Source organism: Brachyhypopomus gauderio, chromosome 15, assembly GCF_052324685.1.
Source record: "Brachyhypopomus gauderio isolate BG-103 chromosome 15, BGAUD_0.2, whole genome shotgun sequence".
NCBI lineage: Eukaryota > Metazoa > Chordata > Actinopteri > Gymnotiformes > Hypopomidae > Brachyhypopomus > Brachyhypopomus gauderio.
Genome location: NC_135225.1, coordinates 14,169,978 through 14,197,495, shown reverse-complemented (window position 1 = coordinate 14,197,495; position 27,518 = coordinate 14,169,978). Strand labels below are relative to the sequence as shown.

Genomic DNA, 27,518 nt, shown 5'->3' with positions numbered 1-27,518 from the left:
ATTGACGCATAAAAGGGCAGCGGTGTTCGCTTACTGCCCCCTATCGCGCTGGAGACAAATGGGAGTCGTAGAAAGCGCTGGAGCGTTATTTATAATGTGCAATCTACACTTCTCCTCACGGAATAACACTGTTTAAAGTGAAGGGAAATACTACGTTATAGAACATGTGAATGTTTATAAGAAAAATGTGCGTAGACCCATGCTAATTAGAACATAAAGACCTGCCCCAAAAAGGGTAGAAAACAGCACAGTATGTTGTGTTGTATAACAGGATGAGGTGTGCAGGTACCTACATCCAGTGGCGGACTTAGCAATTTGGGGGCTCAAGGCGAATTTAGCTAGGGGGCCCATCAACATTAATATGTGAGAAATAAGTTAGCTAATCAGGGGGCCCCTACAGTGGGATGCAGTGAGAGGGGCCCAAGGCAGTTGCCTAGCCACGCCTCTATGCAAAGACCGCCTCTGCCTACATCAACAAGCATTGTGGGGACCTGATTACAAAGCAGATCGAAAATCTGCTTTTGCTAGTCTGATGTTAGATGTAATGTCAACATGTCCTGATGACTGTTAAAGTATGGTTAGATACGAGTGAATGAAAAAAAATGTAAATGTGCCATATTTGTCAATTGTGATTTTTCACCGCAATCAAAATTTGTCCCCCAATTTTTACCCATCTGTGCAGATAGCACACACACACGCACTAGTGATTACTAGGGGGCTGTGGTGCACATGTGCATAGAGTGGTGGGCAGCCCTAGCCCGGCATCTGGAAAGCAGTTGTGGTTAGGTGCCTTGCTCAAGGGCACATCAGTCATGGCCTCAGGCCTGGGAATCGAACCCACGACCCTCCAGTCACAAGACCAGTTCCCTACCACCAGACCATGACTGCCTCACACTGGACTGAAAAATTATTAAGGCTGATGGAAAATAAAGGACATGAAAAAGAGTCTTGACAAAATTAAGCAATTTAGGAAGAGTCAAATTCCAAGAGCTAAACAACAATTTCACAATAAACACAAATTGGGCCATGGCAACAATAATGCAATTTATGTATAAAAATCAGGATTAAGGGAAACAATGGTGTTGCCAGCCAGCTATGCTGTGTGTTGAGAATGACTACCATACCTCAAATCATCTGAGCCTGCATCTCAGGCTACAACATATGGAAAGTAGTCTTGATATGCCAGAAGCCAGTTAGCATTAGAAACAGGTAAACTAACTTTGCTTGAAGAATTTACAGAATTAACTTAAACGTTCACATTATTATACAGTACTTCTGAGAGGGCTAATGTCAGTTACACAAGCTACGGTTACCTTTTCTGATGTAAAGGCAAAACCTATACCTTCAGAGTCAAGTTGGAAAATCAACCTCATTTATTTATTAACACAAATTTAGCTTTGAGAACATTGTAGATGAACATATTTGGTATTGCTTGAGAGCGGGATGTAACAAAGCCCCAGCATACAGGATGAGATGATTCACTCCTCCAAAAATGATAGTATTGTAGCCATTGGTACCCAGATCCTAGTGAAGATGGAGCAGGTCAGTTCATTGCAACTCCACAGTCCCTCTTTCACCTTCTCTCAATTCTGCTCAGATAATTCCCTGAGCAAAGAGCTAGTAGAGTCCCCATTTCTCTTCATGGGTTCTGATGAGCAGCTAGGAGGAGTAGCAGTGTCCATGCCTTCAGAGTCGCCACTGGAGCTACACGTTAGGTCCTGCAGGCTGCTCCTTCTGGATGGTCCTTCAGACTCAGATTTCTTATTCATGGAGTGGTCTCCATCTCCGTGTGAGCCTCGTGCTCCTTCTTGGTGTGCATCAGCGAACTCGGGGGCTGGGGCTTGCTGAGGAGGGGCGGGCTGGGCATCACATGCAGCAGTTGTTGGGGTGGATGTGGGGTGTTTGATGGAGCTATGGCACATGGGGCACGTTTCCTGCACATACAGCCACTTCCTTAGACAGTTTCCATGAAAGAAATGGCCACAGTAGGTTATCACGGCTGACGTCATATCCTGTGAGAAGGGAAGAGTGAAAGGATGGTCACAAGGTTACAGAAAGATAAAAATGCAAAAGCATTACAAAATGCATACAAGTTGATATGTAAGCAAATTTTGAGCAACAAATAGAGACTTCACTCGTACAGACCTCAGTCGTACTGGACTAAAGCCAGAATCCTGCCCTGATCAGAGAGTAGTGCATTCTACACCTTTACCACTGCCTCCCGCCACCCAACAGGGGGACCCCCATTGTAACAGGATGAGATACTGACCTGAAAACAGATGGCACACACATCGCTGTGCTCCTGCAGTTGCTGAGAACTGGCCTGAGGGAGAGAACTGATCTTGCGTGCCGCTTCCTGACGGAGCAGGAAGCTCTTCCAGCCGGCCTGGGCGCGCAGCCACACATTGCAGTAAGAGTGGATGATGATGACAGACGCCCCCATCCAGCTCCACTCACCCCACAGGGACTCCCACGCCCCATACGCCACCACACACAGCGCCACCGCAAACTCCAGTACCCGACACGTGCCGTTTACGTAATACACCACCTCGTCCAGGCCGGGCAAGGCAATACCCCGCCACACCTCCACCATGAACAAGCAGTAGATCAGCAGCGTTCCCGTGACCTAGGACACACCAAACCACAGCTTATGCTCATGAAAAGCTCATTTTTGTGTTTTCTTTTGAGCAAGAGTCCGGCCTCGCGGGGCATACCTGCAGTGACGTAAGCATGCAGCTGGACACCAGGATAAGAAGCCAGAAGTCCATGTGGAAGAACTGGGAAATCTTATAGGCCATGAAGGCCGGGAACAGCAGCAGGAACACACACATGCTCAGCCCCCGCATGTGCTTCCACACACTCCTACAGATGCACAACTTCAGGTTTTAAAATCAGCTTTCAGCATTTTTGTAATTTTTTGAAAATAATGGACGTTTAAGATTTTCCAGCAATCCCATACTGAAAATGTTATAAATGTCTTGCTCTTTTTAATATAATGTAATTTTTTTTTGTCTAAACAGCTTATTTTGTCAAATTGTCAGGGAGAGTGTCACTATGCATATGAAAATTTCATTAATTTGATGTGCTGCAGGTTTGGAGTAATGATTTCTTCTATATCATGTTGGTCTAAAACTCAGAGATCCCAAAGATCTCCATCCATGTGTGGGCATGTGTGCTGGATCACTGATGAGTGATGACTCCTAACACACTGCACAGTTTGAATGCTATCTTGGCCTCTGGAATTGAAATGGTACAATCTACCTGTTTCTACTGGCCCCAAGTCCCAGCATAATGGGCTCAGTTATCTCACTCATGCTCTGCAGTGTAGACGTGAGGACGATGAAGAGGATGATGAAGAGAAGGAAGCAGCGCTGCAGTGCTGCCATGTCCAACAAGCCAGTCTGCAGGGCCAGCAACAGTAGGGTCACGCCCTCGGTCACACCCCTGAAACACATGCACATCCAACAAATATTTAAGAAACATTTACTCAGAACACACTCACACATACGCACTCACACACACACACACACACACACACTCACACACACCTGTGCATGACATTGTGATTCTGCAGGGCTGTAAATCCTCCCAGGTAGAACTTGCAGAGATTTAAGAGTCCCAGAGCCAAATAAGAAACCACAAATGCCAAACCCAGCAGAGAGTAAGGACTAGCACAACACTCCGACATGCTTACACATGCAACCAGACACACACACAAACAGAGAGAGAGAGAGAAAACATTAGCATATTTTTGAAAGAACCAATCTGATAAACAATTGCACAATTTGTATTGCTCCAACACACAAACACGGGAGATCAGATTTCAATTTGATCAGTCAGTTCATAATAATGAAAAATACACATTTAAAAACAGATTAGCTAATATTTGTAAACCTTGGACTGGACAGTTTCCCCCTCCAAATCCATCTCTAAATCAAAAACACTCAGACGAACATAAGAAACTACAACTATGTGGTATCACATCAAGCTATTGGGTATAAATGGTGCAGCAAGGCACCAGGGGCACTTTTGAGTTCAGAAGGAAAACGTTAAAGATTCCAAGTTAAAAGTTCTCCAATAATTGAATGTTTATAATTAAATATCAAGAAAGCAACACATACTATAAAACATGACATTCGCCTGAAACAAAAAATGTAATGTTTCGCCTGCTTTTCATTAGCTTTCATTCTTACATCCCTCCTTACACACAGGACGCTTCAGAGTAGCAGAGTTTACCTGGTGAGGAGATAGGGCAGCAGCCCCTCCTGGAGAGCAGTGGAGCTCCCAACATTAGACACAAGGTGGACTCCAAAGAGCACGAACCAGAAGACACTGAACAACACAGGCACAGCAAAGCTGTGCCACAGAGACACGCCCACAGCCAGCAGACCATACATGTCCACCATCTACAGCAGAGACATAGGAGACAGGTAAAGACTTGAGACCGGCAAGGCAGCATATGCCAGCATGCATTTGTTGTGCACGTGACGGTGTAATGATGGGTTTAGGATTCGTGAACAAGTGCCTACCTCTGCTTGGGCCATCTCACTGAAGGCCACTCTAGCCAGTCTATACGGCACAAAGAAGTTCATCAGGAGGAAGGCGGCGACCTCCGCCCCTGTTATTCCCATGGAAACGGTGGCAAGTGTGAGGACGGCGTCTTGAGAAACGGAACACGCGTGCGCCATCAGAGGGAGCAAATGAGCAGAGAAGAGCCACACGCGACGGGTGCGCATGAGGAACGCACACAGCGTGGAGACAATTATCTGACCTGTCCACAAATACACATGGGCACACACATTACATACATCTGCACACCTCACACACAAACAGAATTTCACAAGCAAAAACACTGATGGTTTGGGTGTGCATGCTGCCAGCAGGAGAGATAATAGCAGGAAAATGACAGGAGGCTTTCAGACGAAGCTTTATTTAAGAATCCCATCTAGGTAACACGCAGTTTGTCAGCTTAGCCTGACACACTTCCAATATATCGCTAGTCTTAAAGTTAGGACACAGGTTTGCAGAAACATGTGCAAAATCACTGTTTAGTGCACAATCTTAATTAAGGAAGTGTTAAAGCTAAGCAGACAGCAAGCTGAGGCTACAGAACGACTCTGAGCCATCTGAAACCAGCCTAAGCAAATTACTCCATGATTTTAAATTTATATATGCTATCTGGGTGACCACACAGTTGTTAGAAATAAAAAGAGACATGTGTTTTTCAGCACTAACATTTTTAACAGTGTTAATTGAAGTGAACTTGCCATCATGGAAATCAACGAAAACCCAGTAGGCTCAGCTGAATGATAATCAATTAATAATATTAAGATGATATTTCAATAAATAAAAGTTATGAATTCTAATAAATGTGATCTCGGGTCAGAGGAGTTGTACCTACTTGTTAGTGCAGTCACAAAACGATTCAAAGCAGGTGGATGAAGGAAGAACACACAGTCATACCCGTATTGACTCTCTGCTAGCAGGTACTCCCTGTTCATACGAGAAAGACACCCTTGGGTCCAGCGTCCACTCATCCGAACAGCTGTATTACAGAGTTTATGTGTAGTTGAGGCATGTATTTATCAAACACTGCTACCATAACCCATACTTTTTTCCAAGTCAGTCAGAGCAATTATGACAATCTGACAAAATGTGACAATCCATGCAGACTGGTTCTGAAGACAGGGCTGAGGACCCAAAGCAAGTGTGTGTGGACTGAATGTGGAAAGACATCCAATTGCACACCTAATGACAATCATATAGAGTCCCGTCAGTCACACCCCTCACCCCACCAGAACAGTACGTCCTCAGCACCACTTTACCAGCATGTGGGAGGAAACATGGTAGCTAGTTGTAACATATAGTGCCTGCGTATTTTACTTGGAACTGTTCTCACCTGGAGATCTGATGGCCCATGTAGAGAAGAAGGGCAGTGAGAATATGTAGATAAAGCTGAACAATGTGTCCAAGTGGTAACAACAAGACCACCATACTCGCTATGTGACCTGTGAACACATAGTAAATCTACATGAATGCAGAATGACAACCAGGAACGGTCCAACAGGGAATTCAGAGGTATTACTAATAAATGTACAATGGTAACGAGTACCTAGGTAGTACATGTTCCAGATGACGTACTTATACTTGAAGAGCATGTCCTCGCTCTTCGCCCGGAGATGGTAGGTGAAGCTCTCAACGTCGCATTTATAGAGCAGGTCCAGAACCAAGATGCTGGGCACCCTAAGAACCACGTTAGCGACGTCTTCTAATCGCACCATGTTTACCACGCATTAAAATGTTGGGGGGGGGGGAGCCGCGACCAAACACACACGGTCGTGTCACCTCAAGCGCCGCTGACCACGTACGTGAACGTTCTCGAGAAGCTTCATACAGCCGACTGTAGCTCCTACTTGTTGAAAAGAGCTACGAGGAGGAGTGTGATGCAGTACTCTTCCACGCTTCTTGTTAGCTTGTTCGACGCATTTAATTCGGCTATTTCTAGCTAAATGTTATCCGACTTCACATCACACGGTCCTCGACGTGTTTGGGTTGGCCGCGGTGGCACGAACTTCCTTCCGGGTTTGTTCAAGCAGTTTATGTGAAGCGTACCGAAACACGCATGGATAACTGAAGGCCCACAGTTGTGTTAGATACATTTCTGTCTTTAGCTGTGTTGGATACATTTCTGTCTTTAAAGCCGGCGACGTTTGTTCGCTACAATAAAACAATGTGTCATCGTGGCCTCGTCACAGTCTTCGAGTTTCTTAGGAAAGAAAAACGTTTTAAAATGCAAAGCAGAACGACAGTCTGCCCTTAACACGTTACTCAGCTAGACTGTAAAACTTATTGCCAACTTTGTTTTGAAACTAAAGACAAGACGGAACTATGAACATAATCACGCCAGCTCTGACATGTTAAAGCGTCTTCCTGTGAAATGGGAAGTGTGTCAGGACCGATATAGAAAGATAATCCCTCACCTAGCTGCAGTAGCCACCTGCTGTAGTTTTGTGAAGGATGTAGCTTCTTTTAGCTCCTGGTGGAGTCTTCCACTGAGCAAAACACAGTTTAAAAGGCGAAGAAAACACACTTATACCATCATTAAGCAATGCAAGTTTGAATATTGGATAAGGCTATTCCATTATTGCTGATCTAGCGACTATAAGGGAGTAAGGAAAATGAATAAGGGCTCCATTTATTTCGCTGGAGACGTATACTATTTGTGGATTACTGCCACCTCCCGGTGGCGAGAAAGAATTATTTTGACTGACTTTACTGGAAAGTGTATTTTGATATACACTAGACTGTAGCCTTGTGTGGTTTTAAATCTACAAAACGTTTTAAAATAGTTGAGTAATATATGAGTAATATATGGAAAAATAGTAATACCAAGAGTAGGGGGCAGTCATGGTCTGGTGGTAGGGAACTGGTCTTGGGACCGGAGGGTCGTGGGTTCGGTTCCCAGGCCTGAGGCCATGACTGAGGTTCCCTTGAGCAAGGCACCTCACCCCAACTGCCCACCGCTCTGGGCACGTGTGCACCACAGCCCCCTAGTAATCACTAGTGTGTGTGTGTGTGTGTGTGTGTGTGTGTGTGTGTGTGTGTGTGTGTGTGTGTGTGTGTGTGTTCTAACTGCACAGATGAGTAAAAGTGGAGGACAAATTTTGATTCCAGTGAAAAAATCACAATTGACAAATATGGCACATTTACATTTTAGTACTTGATATGAAATGTTACCTGTGAAATATAGGCCTAGAGTTAGATTTTCTCACTCACAATTACCTCCATGGCCAGGTTAACAGTGATGGTTTTTTCCTTACCTAATATAATAATAATTCACATGAACAGTACAGAGGCAAAGACCACTGAAAACGGTAAATTACTTAATCAAATACCTCTTAATGAGCCTATGATATTCTAAGACATAAAAACACCCCTTGAAGGTACTCTTTAACTCACAGAAGACATGCAATATGTTATTTAGTCTGCTGATTAATGATTTAAAATTAAATAAGTCATTAATGACTTAAAACATTTCCACAAGAATGAAGATTGCCATGTATAACTATAAATTAAACAGGATTATCAACATTTCATTAAAAAATTAAATTAATCTTGGTTGCAGAGCAAACAATTTTATTGGAAAAAAACACGAGTCCAATGTACTAATGAAATAAAACTACGCCCACCCCACCCCCTTCCTTTTTTTAAGTCGTCATTTCATCCTTCTCAAAGTGAAATTAAAGTTTTGAGTAAGAGTGATATCAGAGCGAGGTCAGCACCACATGAGTGGTGGAAGGAAAACCCTCTCACCAGCCCCCCTGTGTAACCTTCTCCCAAACAGAATACACGTATAGAATGTTTGAATGTAGTGACTACTAGTTAAAGTGTGAGCAGAAGCAACAGGCTCCATAAAGGTCTGTCTCTGTGAGCACGGGGGGAAAGGAAATGGGCTCAGTGACCTTTGAAGCCAATTTCCCCCGTGTTCAAACAGCAGCATGAAAGCCATGTCTGTTTCTGAAGTCCTGTGCAAAATGTCAATTGCAACTTATCCTACTAGCAGAAGGATTTTCTCTGAAAGTAGATTCCCTCATTGTTGCCCTGGGCTTTTAAGTCACTGCACACGGATGGTTTGACCCTACCTAGTTCTCATAGAGTGTGCTTTCTAAGAACTGAATAAAGAGTTTTGCTTCTCCAAGCAAAAAGAGATTTATGAGGAAGGGAGTGTGGTGAAAGAGTCTGTACTCAGCATGACAGTGTATCCCAGTGACGTTCAACAATATTGCATGAACATCTGATAGGAAATTACAGTAAACTTTAAAAACACATTTGCCAATTACTTGCTGTGTCACATGCTCACTGAAAGTTTATCTTGAAGAGGTATTTTGAAGGGGTCTAAAATTCACAATTTTTTAAATCAGTATTACTCATATAAAGATTAAGGAGTAATATCGCTATGAGAAAATGTTGCGTAATTCTGAAAATACGTGCTGCGGAGGTATAGGTCAGAACTGATCTTTGTTATTTTTAATTATACATATGTTTTCATATTTAGTGTAGGTTTTTCACACAAGTGGCACATGGGCACCAGTTTACCACTGTATGAATATTTAATTAGTCTCTAGCTGTTGTGGAACGTTTATGAAAACACACATCTGACACAAACAACCAAAGATTACTTGATGGGAGAAATAGTACACTCATGAGACTCAGAATTAACTCCACACTGCAATGTCAACAACATCCTGCTCTTTCATTTCAAGAAAAGACGGGTGTACATCAATGATATTATTTCCATTGGAGATTTCATAGTTGGACAATCAATGAAACATCGCTGTTTCAGTAAGATGAGTTTGAAAATATTCCATGACTTCACCTTACAGTAAATGGTAACGTGGAAGTAGAGAGTGGGAAGGTGGAAGATCTGTATACACAGCTTTAGCACCACACCTCAGTATGATGCAACACACATGCTTGCATGTATCAATCAGCAGAACCTTCCGAAACCTGAACTGTTTTGTTCAGTTTTTTTTTTCTTCTTTTTTTGTATTGGAGCAGTAACAGTAAACATGACTATGAATGAACATTTAGCATGTGCGCTTTCCATTTCCTTTTTGGAAACACAGCTTGCTTTCAGACGTTTCGTTTCCCTGTGCTTCTGCCATGTCACCTCTCCTCGTGTGCAACCACTCTTTTGCAAGAGGGGAATTCCTAGTTCCTACACAGCCGAGTATGTTTTGTTTTTTTTCCCTCTCTCTCCCTCTCCCCTTTTCCCTTTTTTGTTTTATGGGAACTGAGGGCTGAACCAGAGAGATGTTTTTCCTCAGAAGCGCTATGTATTGATTCATTACGAGGGGGCGGGAGACTCCCTCCCACTGCTTCCTTCTTACTGGGAAGTGACTGCCAGGCTTACCGTACTCAGAGAGCATGAGTGAGTGTGTGCACGAGAGGCAGAAAGACGCCGATACATAGGTATTTAAGTTGAGGGAATTAAGAGGTCATTTATAAGATTTCTCGTCTCCGGCTGGGAGGTTGTCTTTGTGCCTGCACTGGAGACACTGATGGCATATCTGACAATGGTGGTCAAGCTTTTTCAAAGAGGGGAATGTGTTAAGAGCACTGTGCCAAAGGGGATCAGTTTGTCTCTCACGTAGGTGAGTATCAAGTACACAGGACAGGTATCATTTGGAAACAATTATTTGGATACATTATTATTAACTGGCACTTTTAATAATGGAATTAAGGAAGAACTAAGTGGCAAATTACAAAAAAGTAAAGTGATTGATAATTTTAGTGCTGTAAGAAGATTCATTATGAGCAGTCTGTCCTCCAATGCATAACTTTAAGTTAAATTGTTATGGTCTGATAAAATGGAACTATTGGCTGAGTGCATTTGATTTTTTGTACAGAATGTGATATGTGCCTGTAAAAATATAAAACATCACAGTAATAGATCACATTTAGATTTTTAAGGGGCTTTCCAGCAGTTCACTTATTAAGGTAGTTGAACTGGTTCGGTTCCATTTAACGGAAAGAAAGAATTTCCTGATACTCCTCAGGTGTGGCTAGTGTACAGCTGAGGACATGAAGCACAGTGTGTCTGTCTCAGGAACTCAGTAATGATCAAACATTAAACAAATATGTGATTGAGATAACACTGACAGACTAAATGCAGCCATGCCATGGCACTTTTCTGACAGTGGGATCTTATGGAGGTGTTATTACAGATGGAGAAGTTAACTGGTGCAGACGACCCATTTAAACTAGCCACACTGTACTTTAGAATTCTGCTTGAACTCTCTCGTGTCTGTTTATAGTTTATTAAATGTGATTCCACTGATGGCTCTCCAGAGCTGTGTCTAAGTTCCACAGATGCATTTCCATGGACAGTGTAACATGGACAGTGTACTGTATCCAGTTTTCTTTAAGTATCTTTACCTTGGAGTAAATTGGTATAATTACATTACATTACTTTGTTAATAAGTAACCATAATCGCAGCTTAATGTGTGAGACTATTTTCATCTCAACAGTCTGGATCTCCATAGGTGAAACATGCTTCTTCTGAGCACTTGGCCCTGAGAACTGAATTCCATAGATGGTGGTCATGAAGAAGCTCATCTATGGGCTCAGTTCTTCTGGCAGTGTGTTCCTTTCCTGCATATCAAGCCAAAGCCTCTATATGTGAAGCTTTCTTTTAATTTGTTATACATAGAAAAAATTTGAAAAGATATTTGAGAGTTTACAATTTCAACAGTTGAAAAAAATGTTTGTGAGAAGATAGCTGGATATGAATGATTTGGAAATATGATATCAAATATGTTACTAAGTAACAAACCATTGCTGTGGAGTTTTCTTTTTGGTTCATTACACTGTGCTTATTTAGCAATATGAGTGGGTGTGCTAAACAAATGGCCTTAGGAAGGCACGTAAACTTGGACTGCACCGTGTTGTTCGGTTATTCTGTGTTACTGTTATTCTGTGTATTACTGTAACACAGAAAGCTATGTGTAAATACATTCATACAAAGACAATAAAGCACATTTGAATGTCTAAAGAACAGGGTGTGTTATATACATGTGATGTGGCTAATATTTCCTATCTTGACTGAAAGCTGGTATATACATATGGTGATGTAAAGTAAGGCAACATATAGAGTAAAGTGTGGGTTAAAGTATGCAAACGTTACATGCCCACCCACACACTCACCACAAATATGTCTTATCTCTAGCTCCTGGTAAATGACTCAGGATCATTCCATGGAAACTAGAAGTCATGGATACCATACCGAGAATGCTAACTGCTCATAACCATACTTAACAATCCATGACAAGTCATCTTAAATGAAATACAATGTAAAATTGTGACTCGGTTATGTCGTCATATGAGGTTAAAAACAAAGTGGGCTAAAGACAAAAAAAATTCTGGCTTTAAATTTAGTAATGAAATATACTTTGCATATAGTCACTGATATTCTACACATGTTCTTCTTCACATTCTTTACATTAATATTTATTAATGTAAAAATATGCATTAGCAACTAGATCATTAACAAAACCAACAAAAATAAAATATAAACATAAGCTAATCTGGCCATCATTAGAGTTTTCCTGGCTTTCTTTTCTTAGTCTCCTGCATGACACTTTGAATCACCCTGTTCCTGTCATGAGGATGGATTATTCCCCATCCTGTATTCTCATTCCCCCACAATACACATTGTGGTAGCTGATATTCACAGTGGTGTTGGGGTAGCTTACACATTCCTGCCACAGGTCTCCTTTCACAAAGTCTGGAAGTTCCTTACTGTCTCCAGCTTCATCCAGCACAGTCTGGCTCTCTGGGTGAAGCTCTCCACCCATAATCCTCTAAGGTACTTGGGAAAACTATGCTGAGGGGTCCTGTTAATTGGCAGGTTTTAAAGATGGGGAGTATATGGGGAGTATATAAATGATGGTAATACCAATACCAAAGACAAGGTAGGAAGACTGTGGTAGGTCATTAGTAATGGTGGTAATCCAAAGCTATGTGTCTTTATCCTGACAGCATGGAAGGTTCTGTGTGGCGACGGTCACTGGCTACTGTGAACAACTGTGTGCATAGGAGACAGAACGTGACCATGGTCCTAACAAGTAGTTCTGTCTTTGTGGAGCAACCCAAAACATGAGGCAGTAATATTAGTCTACGTATGAATAATGAATGTTCATGGCTGCTTGAAGTGGATGAAACACAAATCATTTAAAAGGATATGTATACATACAGTAGCAAGGAAATGTGCAGTAGGAACAATGTTCAACAGTAAAAAACATAAGCTTTAAAAGCCTACTTTATAGATAAGTCCATAAATTAAAAACAACTGAGAAATAAGTGGTTTGAAGTTTTAATACACCAGAATCAATCAAAATCCATGTTGGTCATTTCAAAACAGTTGTGGAGTAGTTTGAATGAGGTGTATCATTTGCATGTCTACAGTCAGAAACAGTATAGCCTAAAGTTTTTCAGGTACCAGTCAAGCAAGCTGTTCTCAGCGTCTACTGTGAAAGGATGTCGTATAATTCCAATAAACCCGATAATGATAACAACATATCCAAATACTTAATAAATATATTTTAAACAGCAGGTGGCGCCTGTTCCTCCCGCAGACAAACAAAAGTCAAACTCTTAACCCAAGGTTTATTTATATTAAGTCTTAAATTCAGCATGTGGTTACATTGAAACTAATATGAAAGGTATGTTTCACGAACAATTGTCAAAGTTAACAACTTGGCAAATTTGCAGTTTTACGAAGGCAGTATATTATGAGTAATATGCAGTTTTACGAAGGTGGTATGAGCAATGTGCGATTTTTAAAAACACATTTACCATGTTAGAAACAAAATATTTTAAATTGTTGATAAAATTAAAGCGCATCAACTTCCTAATACTCCAATCACAGCGCCACTACCTTTGCGTCCATCAAGCGAGGCTTTCTGATTGAATGGAGCACATGTCATTTAAATAGAGAGGCCACGCCCCGTGTCCAACCCTCAAATCCTAGGGGAAACTACTGCTGAGGATTTTTTTAAAGATACATATGAGGGGAATTCACAAAATTATTTTTTTTATCGTAAATAATTTATTTGCACAGTTTAAAATAACTTTTAGGAGAAATACTTACAATTTACTTGTTTTCTGAAGTCTTTTTACACTCTCTGAGCGTCGCAGGGAAGGATGGATGATATGCGGCCTAGCAGCGGCGCCCACCTCGGCTTTGCGTCGCTGTTCCCCCCAGGTCTGCAAGCCATATACGGGGAATGTAGGCGCTTGTACCCCGATCAGCCAAATCCGCTGCAAGTTACTGCCATCGTCAAATACTGGTAAGCATTTCTGACATGCAGGTTTGCTGTGTTTTGAAAACGTTTATTCGAAAGTCATGACATTATTAGGAAAAGGTGGCTACAAAATTTGGAAATCTTCTGACTGTGAGCTAACATTAGCAGACGGCTAGCTGGCTGAGATGTTTGCTGTAGCTCGCCACGTTAGCCATCTTACAGGTTTGTTTAGAAGTCTTGTACGTGTGGTGTTCCGCTAACAGTGAGCTAACGCTAGCTCCTTCGTGGTGTTGAGATAAGCACAAATAAAGCACGAACTTAGCCCAGTTACAGCGGCGACTACGGCACAGCTAACCCAGACACTGATTAACACATTAGTTGTAAGATAGTTCGCTAGTCGTCTAAAACTCATCAAACGTTGCTACCCTGAACGTCGTTGTAATTCAAAACAAACAGTTGGTAAGAACGTGGCTAGCGGCCCGTCAGCACCTTTCCAGTACAGATATGAATATCTAGTTATCAATGCATGGCTCTTATGTTCGCTATATGTGGGGTTGCTTAGTCTTGTTTTTTAACTTCTCTATCTTGACACAGGTTGGGGGGACCAGATCCCCTGGACTACATTAGCATGTACAGAAATGTGGGCTGCCCTGCTCTGGACGTACAGGAACACTGGCACTACGTGAGCCTCGGCTTGAGTGATCTGTATGGGGACAACAGAGTTCACGAGTAAGTGTAATAACAGAACTTCATGACATTGTTTAGAGATCAGTGGACAGAATGGCTTAAACACAAGTCCAAAAAGAAAAATCAACTGTTAAACTAAAACAACAATAGCACTGTTATAATACCTCTTTGTTATTTTATTGTCACAATTATTTGCTTCCAGTCTGTTCCATGGTCGTTCAGGTTAGGGATCGGTACATAAAGAAAGTAGAACACCGCTTTTATGTGCTGCCATTTCATTTATTTTTTGATGCAAAAAAGACATTGAGTTTGAAAGCTTAAACTCAGATAGATTAGTAGTGATGCCACGTTTTTATTAGATACACCGGTCAAGAAAGTCCCAGCGGATTTGGCTTTGAGCTCACGTTTCGTCTGAAGAGGGAGCCCGGTGAGACGGCACCCCCGACCTGGCCAGCTGAGCTCATGCAAGGGTTGGCTCGATACGTCTTCCAGTCAGGTACGGACCCGCACGGCTGCCTCAAAGGACCCTGTTCTCCCTTTTCCCTTCTCCTCTTCCCTTTAACAACTGAACCCGCTTCGCATTGATATTACAAATTCACATCAAATTATACATGCGACATTGGAGGAAGGCTCACGCGTGCTTCCTCCATGACACGCGTCATTGCATTTTCTCCAGCTTACAGCGTCACTGGCCTGCTTTGTGCCCAGTCCTTAGTCTTAATAGACAACATGCTGTAACCTTACATTACTTTGAAAAGTGAGTGTATGGCCTTTTGAAAAGTTTTTTGTGGATAACCCACCAGCTGAAAACACTAACAGAGGCAGATCAAGTTAAATTGTACGGTTTGGGTTTGACTTAGTCCTCCGAACTGGATAATAATAATTTATTAATCATTGATCATTCAGAATGCATTGCTTTGTAATATAAAAATGGCCAACTTAGTATATAATTCAGCTTGAAGAAACGAGATCACAGAACTGCCCTGACACCTGCCTAACCTTTAAAATCCCTCACAGCCGGTCATTTGCGTAGCACGAGTGTTGTTTCTTTGTTGAGTGTACAAGCGCTTGTCCATCCTGCAGATCGGTCAGTTTGAGATTGTAAATAATCTCTGTAAGATAGACTGGGTTAAAAGGGAACATGTGGACATGGCAGAGTAGAATAAGACCACGAGAATAATGCAAAACAATGTTCACCCAATGTACTCTGCTCTCACTGCGTATATACATAGTGAAGCTAAATAGGTGGTCACACATCTTTTTATTGTCATTTTTTATCAGTTGTTTTAGACCCATTTCTCTGTAGCTTTCAGATTACACCTTTATAAATGTATTAGTTTCCACCCCCCTCAGACGTGTGGATCTTTTTGTGAAACAGAAAACACGTTCTGCAGTGGAGATCACATCTCATGGCACAGCCCCCTGGACAGCAGCGAGTCTCGTATCCAGCACATGCTGCTGACGGAGGACGCACAGATGCAGCCTGTGCACACTCCCTTTGGCCTCGTCACATTCCTCCAGGTGAGGCGCAACAGAACGTGAATCTAGTCGCATTGTGATATTAGGCAGCATCCATTTTTCAAACATGCATCTTGTCCCTACATATCGCTCTTTTACAATTTCAATTTGGTACAAAATATTCAATCTATCCAGAATTTTAAGGACATGCATCACTAGGTATGCAAACGTAATTACATTGTCATTATATAAAATTACCCCAATCATTTTGCTCACTAGTTACATTCCACAATCACAGGATTCAGCCACAGACTGCAGTTATATTGCTTTTCCATTAGTAGGACTGAAGGTAATCTGCAAGATGATGATGACAGAGAGGTGAAAACAGGATATGTGTGAACCATTGCATCTGTTTATTTATAGCAAAGAGACTCTTCTTTGAGTGTTCAACAGTGAGATTGACCGCTGCAGCAAAAGCCATTCTGCCAATACTTTATAGATGGGCTTTTTATGTATTTTGTTATGTTTAAAATATTGTGTATTCAGACTGAATAGATGACCTGTCTTGTAATATTAACTGCAGTGTTATGTATTCAACAAACTATTTCACCAAACCCTAGGCTGTGAAAACCTGTCAGCAGCATTGTATAAGTTTGATCATTTCTGTCCAGCCATTTTAATTAGATAATACACACAAAATTGCTTGGTTGGGGCATGATTAATATTTGCAATCCGTAATAACCGGCCTGAACCACCATTATGTTATGCAGGACTACACAACTGTTATCCAAGCTGTTTAAAACCCATTTAAACATTGAAAAACAGTGTATGTGCTCCTTTGCACATAGTACGCTAAATATGGGTCTTGGTGCTCAGTTACACTAGCAGATTTCCGCATTGCTTTTAGTTTTGTTGTATTCTGTAGGACTGAAGTTTTTTTTACAGTCAACATGCAGATTTTTGAGTCGTAATCTTTATTATACAGCGATTATGTGACACTTGGCACACACTCGGGGAGTTCCCCACGATTTGAAGCAGTCATCAGTACTGGAGGAAGCAAGCCCATCTTTAATGCTGTTGTAGAAACCCGGGGTTTATATTCACCAGACATTCAAATGTCTAATTAAAGCTCCTTCTGTTTGTCTTACCAAGCACATTTGGTTATCTTACCATTAAAGCTGCAGTGTCGGGTACGATGTTGCATCGTTGCATTTTGTGTTTTGATTGGCCAAGAGGATTAGGGGGTAAAAAAAATAATTGGCCAAGTTGAGAGGAGTGTTGTGAAAGAGAGGGAGCGAGCCCGCTGGAGAGAATAACGTTACCCTGTGTTGACTTTGCACCTCGCTGTGCCTCTCCCTTTTTTTTTTTTTGAAAAAAGCATCCGGGGTCCATTTTTGAGTTTCGGTTTCACCACAAAAGACAAAATATTCTTTTAGCTTTTGTTTTATTTAGTTAAATGCTGCTTAGAGCTTTCGTGCACTGTCTCAGTACAGTAAGTCAAACTGAGAAGATTGTTACAAAGTGCAGATTTATTTAGTAGGCTTATTATTTTGTTTCTTCTGATAACCAGTCATGTTTTTTCAAAGTCAGACTTTCTTTAGGGGGAGATGAGGTGAAGCTTGTTTTTGTTAAGAGGTGGATAACTGGCTTTTTAGATCACTGTCATCATATTAATGGCAAACCAAGAGTCTTTTGAAAATAATAAAAAAAACACTATTTTAATGTTATGTAATAACATATTAATATGTTAGTAATCAGTACCTCACATTGCATATTTTTCTCACACACAGATTTTGTGATAAATGTTACTATGGGGATTTTTAAGGTAGCTCAACTTGCCTGCTTTTTTGGTTTGTAATTTCATTTGCCCAAAATGGCACGCGACCACCAACCTCCTATATGTTTCCTACAAACCCTATAAACCTCCCGCTTTCTTACATCACCCACTGTGTGGTTTAGACTGTGCAAATTCGGGCAGCGCTTGAAACGGGGCCCTTTAAAGCGGGCGAGGAGCAGCTGTCAAACGTGTCCTTTTATTCGAGCGTGTCCGTGTGAAAGTGTTAATTGCGTTTGCGCTCTGTGCTCGGCAGATTGTGGGCGTGTGCACGGAGGAGCTGCAGGCGGCCCAGCAGTGGAACGGTCAGGGTGTCCTGGATCTGCTGCGGGAAGTGCGCGTGTGAGTGTGCCTCGGGCCAAGCTCGACGCAGAGCACCAAGAAAGCCGTCTTCATCCGGTCGGACGCCTGCCGCAGAACGAACACGGGCTTAATGAGTCCTGTGGAGAGGCAGCACCATCACTCTTAACAAGTCTTGTAGACAGAGCTCACAAATATTGTCTGTTGAGCATAAATAAGACGCTGAGTCACAGACATAGATATTTAATTTGAGGGTTTTATCGGTTCTTAATGTTATATGGTATTTAGTATATTGTGTTTTTGCTGTCTTCAGGAGAAGTGAGGAGGATAACAGAAACAGTGCACTGTCAGACTTTTACCCTGTGTAGTTAAATGGCTGAGTGGCCTTCAGCTGCTTTGCTCTCATTTCTCATTAACTGTGTGTGTAAACGGGTCTTTCTCTCGCTTTCCTCTGTAGTGCTGGGGGTCCGTGGTTAATCACTGACATGAGGAGAGGGGAGACTATATTTGACACCGATCCTCATTTGCAAGTAAGGCTCTTCAGTTAGTTGCAGTGCTAACTGCTTCTGCTCTGTAGTTTTGACATGTCTTCAATTCTATATTTTCAACCATCATTGAAGTATTTTATTGTTTGAGAGTAGATATTTGAGAAAGCTATTGCATTAAGAGAAAATTCCACTTTCTGAAAAAGTCATATCAGAAGGTTATTATGGTTTGACTGAATTCAGATGAATATCAGTTAAACAAATGTCCTGCCTTTTCTGTTCATTTGGAATATAACATTGGCAACACAGTAACGCTATAATTACAAGCAGGTGAGAGAATTCAGAAATGGTTTTGCCCTCTATATAATTTTTCCACTCAGTTGATCAGCCAAGATGTGTTTAGTGTCTGTCTTTGGTTTTGCATTCAAGTGTGGAGGAAAACCTAGCACGTTCTGGAAATGATTTTATCCAAAATATCGTCTGTAAATATGTGCCAATCTTGACACACTTGTCTTACATTATGTTCTTTTGGACACCAACCATGTCTTGGATGATTGACTACGTTTGGAAAACTCTATAAATGAGTGTTTTTGCCAGCCATTCTTTAATAAGGTTGAGTGGTCCATCAGACAGGAATGGAGTAAAACTGTGTCACTGCTGCCTCTGTTCAAACTATAGCTGAGGACTTCTGACCACTTTTGACAAACACTAAAAGCAATCACCAGACTGCACATAAAGAGGAAAAAGAACTAATGAATATATCTTACTGTGGAAATATATGAGGGGCTTTATTGAATCGTAGTCACTGTGGTTGGCAGGCCACAAAATTGGCACAGTTCTATGGCACTGTTGCCACATGTAGCACACACACTGTGTTCGTAAACTTGGCTCGAGATAGTCGTGTTCAGCTTTACGCCACACCGATCCCCCACACGCACGCGAGGCCCGAGGCGCACGCGTGTCCTCCCCCCGTGCGTGTGACCTGTGGGTCACGCTTATTCACCGTGCTCATCCCAAACAGGACCGGGTGGATAAGGGCATCGAGACGGACGGGTCCAACCTGAGCGGCGTCAGTGCCAAGTGTGCCTGGGACGACCTCAGCCGACCCCCCGAGGACGAGGACGACAGCCGGAGCATCTGTATCGGATCGCAGCCGCGTAGGCTGTCCGACAAGGGTGAGGGATTTACTGCCCTAAGAAAGGCTGATCAGCAGAGAAGCTCGGATGGACGCCGGATAGCTGCACGAACTGCGCTCCGTTTCCCAGAAGCATCGTGAAGTGAAAATTCTTTAACCAATCATATTTAAATGGTCAAGTGAGATTTGACAAGATTTTTTAAGACCATCTTAACACTACAACGATTTTGGGGAAATGGGTCCCTAATCCTTGTGTTGTTCTTTGAATTATAATAGAATTGTCTCCGAGAAAGTTGAAATTGTTCTTTGTGGTAGAGTGAAATGACCTTGTGCGGTTAAGAATGGCTAAGGGGTTTTCTTGTGTTGTGTGTCCAGACACCGAGCAGATAAGGGAAGCCCTGAGGAAAGGACTGGAGATCAACAGCAAGTCTGTCTTACCCCCCATTAACAGTCAGAGACTCAACCAGGACCGGCCGCTGTAAGTCCTCCTGTCTCACTACTGCAGCCTCGCACTGCATTTCACTCTCCAACCATTTCAAACCTGCCTCTTAACACAGAGAAAGTCTATACGGAGGCAGACCTACACTGTGCTAGTTCCACTGTGGGAAACGGTAAGGGAGGGGAGTTTGTCTTGGGAAGACCTGGTGGAATTGGCACATGTGGTGTTGATTTACTGAGCCACCTGTTCTCAAGTATGTACAGTAGATTTAATAGGAGACCATGCCAAGCGAAGCTGTTAAAGAGGTTTAGAACAAAAAAAATCCCCAACCCAGAACAGACATTAATGCAGAGTTTTAGCACATTAGTACATTAGTGCAAGAGATTTAAACAGCAGTCTAATTTGTTCTTATTTTGATAAGTCAGTGAGTTGTGCTAGAGCTAAAACAAATGTTTATTTCAGCAATCAACAAATCTATACAGCAAGTTATATTTTCAAATCAATAAGATTCCAAGCTACCACAGTGCTAGTGGTTACGTATCAAATTATTCATGTAATATTGATATATAGATTCAAGTAAACCTATGTTATATTTGTATCTTATCAATATTTAAGTCCTATTTTTTGTTTACATCTGTTTTGATTAAATGTGTATTAATAATATTCAACAGTGTCCCGTTTGACAGGACTATGAGCTCTTTTATGTAATCTCATGCTCATTCTTGAAACCGCATAATTATTTTATAGATGGGTGTTTCTGTCTCAAATAAAAATGACATTGACAAATGCAAGCTACAAACAAATAATTTTCACAGATTAATTTGATCAAACAATTTGTGTCATGGGCCCCAGGGATTTAGCTGATAATGGTGACTGCACTATTCCCTCAGGCGTGCCCCCACAGACCATATGTAACACGTACACATATCATGCTCTCTGTTGGAAAACACCAACCTAGTACTCTGAAGGCTGCGTCGCCATTTTGAAAATACCTGATATGGGTGTTAAATTGTTCACGGAAAAGAACAGTATGTCTCAACCTTGTTTGAGTTTATTTGTGTTAGCATAGCTGAGATATAAGTCAGTGGTCAGACATCTGAGAATTTGCTCTGATGAGCATTAACTACTGGGTGTCTCACTGAAGTAGGGAATCAGCTGCCAGGCACTGAGAGCAGGTTTAAGGCTGTGATCGCTTATTTATGTTTGAATATTGCGAGACTGTACGCTAGTTGTACTTTGACTGATAACGTAACATCGGTACACGTGTTGCCAAGAATAGTTTACAATGTCAACCGTGGAAAAAAAGAAGGAACGGTCTGTTCAGCAGTTCTTTTAAAGTTCTGACAGGAGTTGGACCGAAGGCGCGGATGGTGTGTGTTGTGTGTGGGATTTTAATTATGTTGCTGGGAGCCAGGTTCAAACACTCCTCATCTTATTGATCTCGATGCAGTCTCGCTGATCTCAGCACAAGGCTGGGCTAATCTCGGCCCCCTGGTGCCTCCTCCGCTGCTCCTCCGCTGCTCCTCCTCCCTCTGCTCCTGCTCCCCTTGCTCCTCCTCCCCCCCTGCTCCTGCACGGAGCCCCTTGCTGGCCCTCTGTGGTCCAGCCTGGTGTTCCCTAACGGATCTTCCCCACCGGCTCGATCGTGACACCTGTGGGTAATTTTATTTTCGGTCAGTTCGTAATTAACACGTGAAATGAATCTCGTCGTTTTACTGTAAGCCACCAATGTGCGTGCGTGTGTGCGTGCGTTGTCTGCATCGACACTGTCCACGTGGTAGTTTACCTTAGGTAGCTGGCAGCACCTTCAGAACTGAAGCTGCTCAGTCATTGGTGATCCACTCCCAGTCTGTATGGGTCTTGTGGCGTTGGTAATGTAATGCAGCAGTCCCTAGGAGCATTCATACATATGGGAAATGTTGAATGTAATGAACTTGGCAGTGTAAATGTAAAGTAGCAATGTGCCGCTCTTCCACAGAAGTCATAAGAAGCTTTGTTCGATATTTTGAATATCCGAATTTGAGCTTCTTGCATCAGGACAGGCCGTCCTCATTACCATGGCGATATAGTGCTCTAACTGTGGTGCCTACCTTTATCATAAGTCATTGTATTTGGTGTCATAATAACAAAGGACAATGCAATGAACGCACGGTAGTTTAAAAATGCAGCTTTCGTCTCGAGACTTTAATAATCCAAAGTGCGTGATTGCCAGAGCCAAACAGCCCTGGGGGAGAGAGGTTGATGCGGGGCAGACGTCCGTAACACCAACGGATGTTGCTTCCTTTCACCATTAATTCAAAAAGCTTTCCAATTCCACTGACTGGCAAATATGACACCAGCGATCAAACTTTGAATATCCTAATGCACTGTGTAGTGCTGAAAGCGTTTCACACCCCTCTTATAAAGGGGAGGGGAGCGGTAGTCCTTTGTCCTTAGTAGCTGTTGAAAGGAAGGAAATTGATTTGCCTCTTGGCAGCAATGGTAAATGCATTAATTTCTCTTTGCTGCGGTACAAATCTACCCCTAATTTTTCCATAGAGAATCAGTTGGACATTTGCAGAGCAAGCAGAACTCAAGGTAAGAACCAACCAGAAGAGGTGAAATTTTATCCTGAACCAAAACGGACTAAGTATATTCTTGACTAATACAGGGTGCTCACTTCAGCATTTGCAGGTTACCTTTTGTCTTGACAGTAAAGGTACACGCAGTGGTTCTATGGTACACACTAGAAATGTTGTATTGTCAATTCCAGTGATAAGGGCACCGTTATTTGGATGCAGATAGTGCAGTGTCACCGGGGTGAATCTGTTTCTGCTTACCCAGAGTCTGTTTAGGTCATCTGTACCATTTTATTTTCTTGGCGCTACGTTCGAGGGCTGAACCGCACCTCCTTAGGAGTTTGAATGGACGTTCTCAGCAGTAGTTCAGGATTTCTGCCCCAGACTTTTAGCATCTGAAGTGCTTCATAATGCAGGGCTTTGTGACGCTGCCTAAAGCAACATTCAAACAACGTAAATATAGGTTGATGGTCACTTGCCAAAACTGCATTTGAAATGTTACTAGTTCAGCAATAATGTTCAGATGTGCGTTCATATGCAAATGGCCGACTTTTCATATGTCGTTTTAACTGTTGCGTTGTCGTGGGGAATATTCTTCCTTTAAAGACACAGTTACAGTTGACCTTCGGGCTATTATTTTGTTCCACCTCTAACTTCCTAGGAGCTGCTTATAATGGCGGGCTTTATTCAAATCACACATTGTTTGTATCTCAGAAGCGGTTCTACGGAACATAAACCTTCGCTGGAAAGTAGTTGACAGGAGCCGAGTTTTATGATTCTGGGTAAGCAGAAAAACGGTCATCTGCAGTGTGTGTTTTATGGTTGCTTAATCCCTGTTCAAATCTCTTGTTTGTTTTTTGGAACGTTCACCTCCGACGGCGCAACTCAGAGGAGCAAATGAAATATGCAAAGCGCTTCATACTTTGTCTTCATGTCTCTTCCTCTCTTTCACCGCTTTGGCTCTGCCCCTCTGACTTGTATCTCTCTATCTCTCGCTCGCTCCCTCCTGACGCCCCCTCATCCCCTCTGCAGGAGTCGTAAGGACAGCCTGGAGAGTGAGGGCTCCGCAGCTATTGTTCCTCACGAACTAGTAAGAACACGGCAGCTGGAAAGTGTGCACCTCAAGTTCAACCAGGAGTCTGGAACTCTGCTCCCACTGTGCCTTAGGTAATGTGCACCTGGTCACCGGTACACACACACGCGCACACTCTCATTCCTCAGTCGCACATACATATGAAATCTTACCCTCACTTCAATATACACACTCACACAGTCTGTACCTATGTTTGGAATTAAAATACTTTTCATAGTCAGGATAGAAATAAGTGCACAGATGTTCAAGTTCAGAAAATTTGGGCTTTTTTCCGGCCACTTGGGAAGGTCTGTTCTTTTCTAAACACGAGTTCCTTTATCCCCACATCATGGTTCTAGAAAAACCTTCTGGCTCTTCTGCATTACTGACGTACCAGCCAGCCTTTTAAAGAAACTGAGTAAATCTTTCTGATGCCTGTTCTGGCAGGCTTAAATATTGCTGGCACTGAAAGGTTTCAGCATGAATCTCAAGTTTGATGTATAATTTCTCTTTTGGTTTGGGGAGGAACAATATCCCCGCTCTGCTCAGCGAGGAGCTTTTGTTTAAGAACAAACGGGACTGTTTGAGAATAAAGCAGAATCGTTTTCTATAACCACTACGATACCTGTGCATGTTTTTGTACTTCCTGAGATGTTCCCTCATTTCCACACGACAGAGGTCGTCTGCTTCATGGGAGGCATTTCACATATAAAAGTATCAACGGTGACACAGCCATCACGTTCGTGTCCACCGGAGTGGAGGGAGCTTTTGCCACAGAGGAGCACCCATATGCAGCACACGGACCATGGCTACAGGTAATGGATGTGTGGGGATCTTTCTCCACCGACACACCATGTCATCCTGCAATGATAAACTTATCCTTTTTTTTCTCTTTTTAGATACTGCTTACCGAAGAATTTGTTGATCAGATGCTGGGGGAGCTCCATGAACTGAGCAGTCGTGAAGAGGTAGGTCACAGTTAGGCACATGACCCCCTTTTAGAAGGAATGTAAAGAAGGTTGAGACAACTGGGTTCTAAAAGCGATCACGTTTGGCCCCTCCTCTAGTCCAAACTGCCCAAAGAGTACAGCTGGCCTGAGAAGAAGCTGAGGATCTCCGTCCTGCCGGACACCGTGTTCGACAGCCCGCTGCAGTAAGGCTGTGACGACCCTCACGTCTCCAGACGAACTGAGCCACGGGGCTCCAGTGACACTCGTGTGCCTACACGCAGTTGGAGAAAATGGAACGTGCAAACGCTTCGACTCCCTCTCAGACGGCTAGTGGTACAAGACACTGAATATGCCTTTTCTCCCAGTATGGAGGCCATCATGCCACTTTCCCGTTGACTACTGCTGTGTTCTCTCCCAGCAGACAGGCTTACCCCTCATGTTCTCCAGATACCACCTACATACGTGCCTGCAGTGTTGATCACAAATAGGAGTTCCTTTTGTTTGTTTGTTTGTTTTTCTTCCTAACCCCTCCTCCCCCCTCCCCGAGGGGCTTATAGAGAGATTAACGTACAGAGAAACTTGCATCAGACTGGCAAATTAATTTAAATAACCACTTCCCCCTGCTTTAGTTCCTTGAGTGCAAATAAATAAATGAATAAAAACGGAATAACTGATATAGTTTGAAGCTAATCATAGGAACTCTGCTCTTATAGAGTGCTACAAATGTAGTTAGCATGTACGCATCTACATGTTTTTGAACAGGGAGGGGGTTGCACATTTACGATTCACCCACATCTCTCTGACTAAGGATTATAGTTGACAGCATTTCCTGTGCTATAAATGAATACAGACCTAAATCTTTTTAATGATTTCTTTCCAAATAGTAAAACAATTTCTTAAATTCATTACAATGTTTGGTTTAATAATTGTTATATAACTGCCTTTTTGTGTTTTTTGTGTAAAATGGCTAATTATGCCAAAGGTGTGGTTGCTAATCAAAAGAAAACCGATTTCAGTGGTCTAAAGGAAGGGCAGTGGTGATGTCGCATACCATCATGTATCACTTTCTCTTGGTAGAAAAAGTAAACACATTTTTTTCTTGAAGAAACCATCAGTTAAAACAATTGTGTGGTTTTAAAAACAGACTATAGCTGCTTGTCTCTGTGTAGTGTGAAAATGAACTGAGAAAGCCAACTGTTAGCAGCAAAGCTAATATCACCAACTTCCCTCATGTGAAGAAAAGCACACTGATTAATCAAAATTTAATGAACCGTACCATTTCAGCTGATGAATTACTGAAATATATCTGAGGCTATTATAAACACAGTGTGTGTTTCAGTATAATTTGATTGTTGTTAGTCATGAGCCTCTCAACACCAAAGTCAGTATTTAACTAGCCTTTTCATATAGAGGGTATGAGAGGTGGACACAGCCCATTTCGTGATTATCTTTTCCCTGGTTTCTTGAACCATTTAACATGTAGTTGTTAACATTTCCCACTGACATTTCCCATTCTTCTATCGTGTACCATGCCTCTTTGTGAATGTGAAAGGTGTTTATGAAGACAGCATTATGTCTTCCAAAAAGGCACCATTTCCTGTTTAGTTCCTGCTCTTATTTTCTCAAGATGTTAAAAAGAGCTGTCAGTGCTTTTTTTAAGAGAGGAGTTTAAGTATAGTATATTGTTCTTTTTATATTCCTTCAAATCACTAAACTGCCTGTTTTATTGTTACCCTTAAGTGCATTAAAATTTATTTACATTGCTTACTCGTTTGAGTATTTTTAGTATCGTTTTACTGCTTAAAGCAGATCCAAGCCCACTTCTGTTTTAATAATCCAGCACTCATTTAGTGGATATAATACAATTTTGATGTTATATACTTTGCAGATGAATTGGATCCCCTGCAGTACGAGTTTTGTTCAACAGGGGGTGCTGCACATCTAATCACCATTCATTTTAAAGTATTGCTGAATGTGGGACAAAAGCCATTTGACGTACAATAAACAGTAGTTCTTCCTGGTAGCATTTTACGCCCACATAAATACAGTTTAGCAGTGTTTTTTCAATAGTATCTAATGAAACTAAGGAAAAATGATCTTTATCTTGGGCTACTGTTACGTCATGATGCTATCTTGTTTGGGTTTTATTTTATAGGAACTTGTTTTCTTAATGGACCTCATGATTGTATCACATTTTCGTGATGTCTTCATAACCAGTCCGTGCGTCAGTCACTCCTCCAGAAGTAGTGTGTGAAGTTGAAGTTGAAGCCCACTTAATTGGCACTTGTGCCCTGGTCCCTTTATTACACCTTTCATGTAGGTGCGTTTTATAGCTGTATAGATACTGTAGCCCGTCTGCAGTCTGATGTTAATGTCACTGCTGGGACTCTTTATAATGGTACATTTCACTCAAATATAGATTTGTAAATAAGACAATTATCAGCATTTTTATTATATATAAATCCAAACAAGATGAGGTATAAGCAAATAATGTAAGAAAATTGCTAGAACTGCCAGCAGTTAGCTCAGGGCCGCCAGAGGAGAAACAGCAGTCTTAAATCTCATTATAATAGGAAAAAACAACATTAGCTTTCACGGAGCACAAAAGTATAAATAAAATAAATAAGATGCCTTAAACCTGATGGTGTGGCAGATAATGACAAATAAAAGCAATGCATGTAGCCAGTGGGTCGATGAAAGGTACGTATCCACCCACCATCAAAAAAATGGCACAGAACAGCTTAGTGAAGCTGTTTTAGCGTGTATCGTGGGGCCCATAGAAATGTGGACATCC

General features: G+C 42.0%; 2 protein-coding genes across 9 annotated transcripts; one reads left to right on the top strand and one right to left on the bottom strand.

Annotated features, from left to right (window-relative positions):
* Positions 1-1,350: 1,350 nt before the first annotated feature.
* On the bottom strand, positions 1,351-7,218 carry LOC143475969 (RING finger protein 145). 7 transcript variants are annotated; one of them, XM_076973854.1, is made up of 11 exons: positions 6,981-7,218; positions 6,113-6,766; positions 5,900-6,008; positions 5,402-5,493; positions 4,530-4,771; positions 4,237-4,406; positions 3,549-3,689; positions 3,262-3,444; positions 2,715-2,862; positions 2,270-2,626; positions 1,351-2,012 (listed from the first exon to the last, which is right to left on the bottom strand). In XM_076973854.1, exons 2-11 carry the CDS (start codon positions 6,279-6,281, stop codon positions 1,584-1,586), a joined length of 2,040 nt encoding a protein of 679 aa, XP_076829969.1. In that variant the 5' UTR covers positions 6,282-6,766; positions 6,981-7,218; the 3' UTR covers positions 1,351-1,583. The 7 variants fall into 7 exon arrangements, with proteins under 7 accessions (XP_076829969.1, XP_076829970.1, XP_076829972.1 ...); XM_076973855.1 differs by having other exon boundaries at positions 6,113-6,243; XM_076973857.1 differs by lacking the exon at positions 6,981-7,218 and having other exon boundaries at positions 5,402-5,545; positions 6,142-6,280.
* Positions 7,219-13,493: 6,275 nt separating this feature from the next.
* sufu (suppressor of fused homolog (Drosophila)) lies at positions 13,494-26,491 on the top strand. Of its 2 annotated transcripts, XM_076974118.1 has the most exons (13): positions 13,494-13,851; positions 14,401-14,535; positions 14,853-14,989; positions 15,872-16,014; positions 18,042-18,127; positions 18,543-18,615; positions 19,592-19,745; positions 20,081-20,183; positions 22,683-22,721; positions 23,735-23,869; positions 24,451-24,589; positions 24,674-24,742; positions 24,842-26,491. In XM_076974118.1, the coding sequence occupies exons 1-13, from the start codon at positions 13,706-13,708 to the stop codon at positions 24,929-24,931; spliced, it is 1,449 nt and encodes a 482-aa protein (XP_076830233.1). In that variant the 5' UTR covers positions 13,494-13,705; the 3' UTR covers positions 24,932-26,491. The 2 variants fall into 2 exon arrangements, with proteins under 2 accessions (XP_076830233.1, XP_076830234.1); XM_076974119.1 differs by lacking the exon at positions 22,683-22,721.
* Positions 26,492-27,518: the final 1,027 nt, after the last annotated feature.

Excerpts from the sequence above, each read along its gene's own strand:
- LOC143475969 (XM_076973854.1), bottom strand. The coding sequence starts at position 6,281 with ATGGTGCGATTAGAAGACGTCGCTAACGTGGTTCTTAGGGTGCCCAGC. Across the intron at positions 5,494-5,899 it reads ATGGGCCATCAGATCTCCAG|GGAGTACCTGCTAGCAGAGA; the intron begins GTGAGAACAGTT and ends TCGTATGAACAG. Across the intron at positions 4,772-5,401 it reads TTTTGTGACTGCACTAACAA|GTCAGATAATTGTCTCCACG; the intron begins GTAGGTACAACT and ends ATTTGTGGACAG.
- sufu (XM_076974118.1), top strand. The coding sequence starts at position 13,706 with ATGGATGATATGCGGCCTAGCAGCGGCGCCCACCTCGGCTTTGCGTCG. Across the intron at positions 19,746-20,080 it reads GCGTAGGCTGTCCGACAAGG|ACACCGAGCAGATAAGGGAA; the intron begins GTGAGGGATTTA and ends TTGTGTGTCCAG. Across the intron at positions 22,722-23,734 it reads CAGAGCAAGCAGAACTCAAG|GAGTCGTAAGGACAGCCTGG; the intron begins GTAAGAACCAAC and ends TCCCCTCTGCAG.